Below are 4,780 nucleotides of genomic sequence, written 5' to 3' on the forward strand. Positions count from 1 at the left end.
AGGTGGTATTAGAGTGATATGCACGTGGACTGGTGGTTTTGGAGAGTGTTGGTGATATGCGGATGATATGTAGGGGATATATGAGATGCTGATGAAGATGTGCAGGTGATGGATGTAGTGCTAGTGTATGCACTGGTGGAGATGCAAACTATGTATGAGATGCAGATGGAAGGTGGTTGTTCAGCGAGCAAAAGCTCGCTGAAACTAGGGTTTCAAGCAGTGGTGAAGGGGGGTATGTGATGATATGAGATGCATCTTTAGGTTTTGCTCTTTTATTCTTCAACTCCTGTGAATTCGAATCGGACTGAAACCTAACACCTATTTCTTCGTAACTTCTTTAACGAGTCCTAGCCATTGCCAACTGACCCTTGTATGAACCCTGGTTAGCCAACAAGGAGACAGCTGCAACTGGCCACCTTCTTGTCCCCAAAATTGACCCAATCTATATAACCTTGTACCAATGGTTACCGTCTCTCTTGAGTTTAGAAGAGCCTTCTATATCCCTTCGCAAAAGACTCACCAGAATTCTCAAAAATTGGAGTAGTAAACTGGTAGAAGCTGAACTTCATATAGTGAAGCAAATTTCATTCAGGCTTTCCGTCAAGCACCTTGTGTACAGTTTGTTGTTGTTACAGATATGAATTGTTGCTGATCCTAAAACCATTCTACAACTCCTTACCTGCGATTCATACAAAACCCATTCAATCTAATCATTTCATAACTCAATATCCGTTCTCAATCACCCACCATACATTCCTAAAAACAATGGCAGCAACTTGTTTCTTCTTCCCTGGATTTTCTTGGCTTCAGAACTCTCACAATCTCGCTTCACCATGATGTCAGGTTGAACTCTAAGACGAACCCACTTTTCCTGATTCTTCCTGGACTCCAAGACTACCTTCACTCTTTTCAGTTCATCATCGATACTAACGGCAGCAAGAAGGTTCTGATCCTGGCTTTTCTCAGCTTCAAATTCTGTCCGAGAACTGCGGTAAATCGAACTTCAGCTCCTGTCCTTCTTGGTGTATTGGAAACATCTCTTCGAACTTTGAACACCAGGAGAAAAGTGGCTAGCCGGTGGCAGGGTTTAGTGCAGCGGCTAACTCAGGTTGGAGGGCTGTGAATTGGCTTGGTCACTGCAGTTCGTGAAGACAATTGATCGACCTAGTTGTAAGTTATAAGATGAGTTCGATGGCCCTTATCTGCACTGTTGTCGGTATTTAGCAATCTAATGCCTAAAGTAAGCTGCTCGTGCTCCAGTGCTCCAGTAACCTCTGTTTTGAGGCTTTAAAACCGTGATGCTGATGTACTTCAACTCTGCCGACGCCCAATGTCTCTAAGCAATGTATTAAGATCATATTTCCCTTTTTCTTGTCGCATGACTCCAAAGCACCTACAAAATGCAAAACAAGCATAATATACAAATAATACAAGAGAATAACTAAGAAAAGCACGAGAAATTGATATTTGAAAGATGTATTTTAAGCGCTTATCAAATTCCTCCACACTTGATCTTTGCTAGTCCTCGAGCAAACTAAACAAAACTAAAATACAACTCCGTGTCGTCGAGGCTACGGTTACTTTTAGCATAAATAACAAGCCTTTAAACCTCTAGGTGTCCCTAGCGGACGAGTTATAGTCTCGTGAAGGTTTACAAGAGATATACCTACAAAACCTTTTACTCCAAATTCCTAATACCTGTGAAGAATCTATGAACGGATCCAGAATGACTACAGGAGGAAGTACCCAGATGCAAATCCAATTCATATATAGTAAACAAATCTCTACTTAGAAAGTTGAACAAACCACAATACTCGGAATCTAACAAACCACAATCACACATGAATAGACTAAGTAGATGGATATAGAGGTATATGTTTACGAATGTTGACAAGTGATCGGTGTTTCCCATATCTGTCTGAAGATCACCGCCAAGATGAACCTATGAATCCTAATGGATTGAGATACTGGTCTGACTTCTAATATCAACGCAGCTGGCATATATAAGGGAACCAGTGGTCGATAATCCTAATTCTAGATCAACTCGACTGGAAAATACAAGGGAACCAGTGGTCGATTTATTAATTGAACAATAATAATAATAATAACTTTTTCTTTTTCTTTTTTTTTCACTTTTTTTTTTGAATCGAAAACATGATTAGATCTTTTGGATCCAAGCGCATGCTTCTTGTCAGTAGATTACATGGTAATTCCCGTGGATCCTGCATTCCATGTTTGTTTAGGCGACGGAGTCAGGAAGAACACACATATATTGCTATCCAAGTGTCATTTTTTTTTTTCATATATACTCCGATTGGTCTAATTGGTCTGGGTTTTTTTTTTTAGTAACTCAATCCTCTATTTCATCCTAGCAGTAATAACAATTCGATATTAGTGACCCACCAAATCACTTAAAGAAACAAAAAATTTGCAAAAATAAAAACAGAAAGTGACATGGTGACGATTCCGAGATATGTAACAACTATCATGTTATTTCTAATACTTGAGATCTGTCATTTTTGTTAATGGGTTGCTCAACTCCTGCAACCAAGATGGTTTCATCCTCTTATATTGGTAGTGTCATCCTAAAGGCACAAGTTTCTAGATTCCGGAGTTTAACTAGAGGCATCAAAATCAACAAATTATATACAAATTACATACTACAAAATAGAGACTCTAACTCGTAGCTACTTCTAAACAATAGAGGATAAACACTAAACTAGCTATTTAGTTGGCATCTAATCCCGACTGAGATAAAATATACCTCATTGTGGAGAAAAAATGCCATCTATTTAGAAAGGCTAGTGTTCATTCTAAGTTGTTCAAAAATCTCTAAAAGTTAAAGTTTTGTATACGTCAATTTTTGTCTTATGGAACCCTACCCCCACACTTAGATCAAACGTTTTCCTCAATGTTTCAAATCATTGCAAAAAGAATAAGAGGAATACTTGAAAAAGACAAGGAAGTAAGAATTGGAATTGTTCACCTGATTGACGCAGACGAGTAACATTCAAAATAGACTCCCCATATATCAACAATCTGAAAATTTGAGGATCCATCCACAAAACAATCTGCATATATTGCAAAAGCTTCATAAGAATGTTAGCTAATGGTGGGAAAAATGAAACTATCATCCCATGAGAGTCACCCCCACACTTAGTTCTTTCTACACTCGGAAGTGTATACAAAACATAAGTGGAAGGAACTTCAATCGGCTCCTCTTCACAAACCTGCATGGTGTTAGACTCAAACACATATGGTGGATACTTAGAAGCAAGAAATTCGGATAAATTTTTTGAAGCACATAATTCCATCCCCAAATGAGGTATCTTCCTAAATGATGGATTAACAACTCTTTGGGAAACTACTACTAATTTGAGAGGATCATCATTATATAGAGGTTCACATAAAGGGTTAGACAAACCTTGCAAAAATTCTTGTATTACCGGATCCTCGGTACTGCTGGACACTTCCATTCTCACATCACAAGTATCATCATTCTCACTCGAACTCTTGTTAAGACATTCATTGGTTTCTTCTATAACCAAGTCCTCCTCATCGGAAAAGAAATCAGAATCTTCCATAAGCAAATTATCGTAATCCTTACGTTCTTCACAAGTTGACTTCTCATTCAAAGTATCGATTGTCTCTGAATTTGGGGTAGGGTGTACAAAGAAGTCATAATCATCATCGCTCTCATACACAACATAAGTCTTACCATCAATAATTGTAGTGTTTCTAGACTCAACTTCTTCCTTTTGAATAGGAGAATGATCATTAAAATCATGAGTTGAGCTAGTAGCACCCATTATCAATATTTTCCAAAGATTCATCATCCTCGGAATCTTCTTCTTGGGGCTCTTCTCCATTATCAACATGGCGGTTAACCTCCATATGTATGGCCCTAGAAATTGCTTGAAGAGTCTCTTCCGTTTCTCCCTCTTCTCCCAACTGCACATATTTTCTAAAGAGTTTCTTTATGTTAACACGTTTTCCGATAATACTCACAATAGGTTATCTAGACCATGTATCTTCCGTTTGAATGGGTGAATGATCATAAATACGATTCGGAACAGGTCTACATACACTATCATAGGTTTCACTTGGTACGAAACTCGGTACGTTGAGAGTTGAGTTAATCTGGTTCCATGTACGTCGCAAATCCATGAATTCAATAGGCATCTGCAAGAAACTAGATTGGAACGTATGAGAAGTATAACTATCCCCCCATCCTTGTGATTTCCCACTTACATAACCACCAAAAGGTTGTTGCGATGTGTGAGAATAATCACAAGGTCTTGTAGAATAGTCATCATAGCAAAAAGATTGGTTTTGATTATATCCCACATATGGTTGGAAGTTATTGTAAGAGTGAGATTGAAAATCAGAATTATTACCATAGTATGCTTGGTCTTGTGAACCATATGTATTGTTCCCAAAAGGATACGTCTTGAAATATTATGCACACAACTCGTTTAGAGACTTACCTCTTGTTCCCAAATGTGCACACGCCAAAAGAATGATTGTTGTACCTGAAAATAAGATTCTAAAAAGAAAACAAAGAATGAAAACCAAATGCAAAACAGAAAAATAAATAACAACTCAAATTACCGACTGCTCCCCGACAGCGGCGCCAATTTTGACGAGGTGTCAACTCGCAAATAATAAATTTCTCTACTTCTTTTTAAACTAACTAGTAGTATACGTATAAGCAGGATCGTCCCAAGGGAGAGTTGAGTTAAAGTTGTCAATTTAATTTCTGAATGAATAATGCAAACGA

General features: G+C 38.0%; 1 protein-coding gene across 1 annotated transcript; it reads right to left on the reverse strand.

Moving 5' to 3' along the window:
• Positions 1 to 2,731: 2,731 nt before the first annotated feature.
• On the reverse strand, positions 2,732 to 4,470 carry LOC113274057. Its single transcript, XM_026523584.1, has 2 exons — positions 3,425 to 4,470; positions 2,732 to 3,071 (listed from the first exon to the last, which is right to left on the reverse strand). Exons 1-2 carry the CDS (start codon positions 3,957 to 3,959, stop codon positions 2,983 to 2,985), a joined length of 624 nt encoding a protein of 207 aa, XP_026379369.1. The 5' UTR covers positions 3,960 to 4,470; the 3' UTR covers positions 2,732 to 2,982.
• Between the last annotated feature and the right edge of the window lie 310 nt (positions 4,471 to 4,780).

This window comes from Papaver somniferum, chromosome 4 (assembly GCF_003573695.1).
Source record: "Papaver somniferum cultivar HN1 chromosome 4, ASM357369v1, whole genome shotgun sequence".
Lineage (NCBI taxonomy): Eukaryota > Viridiplantae > Streptophyta > Magnoliopsida > Ranunculales > Papaveraceae > Papaver > Papaver somniferum.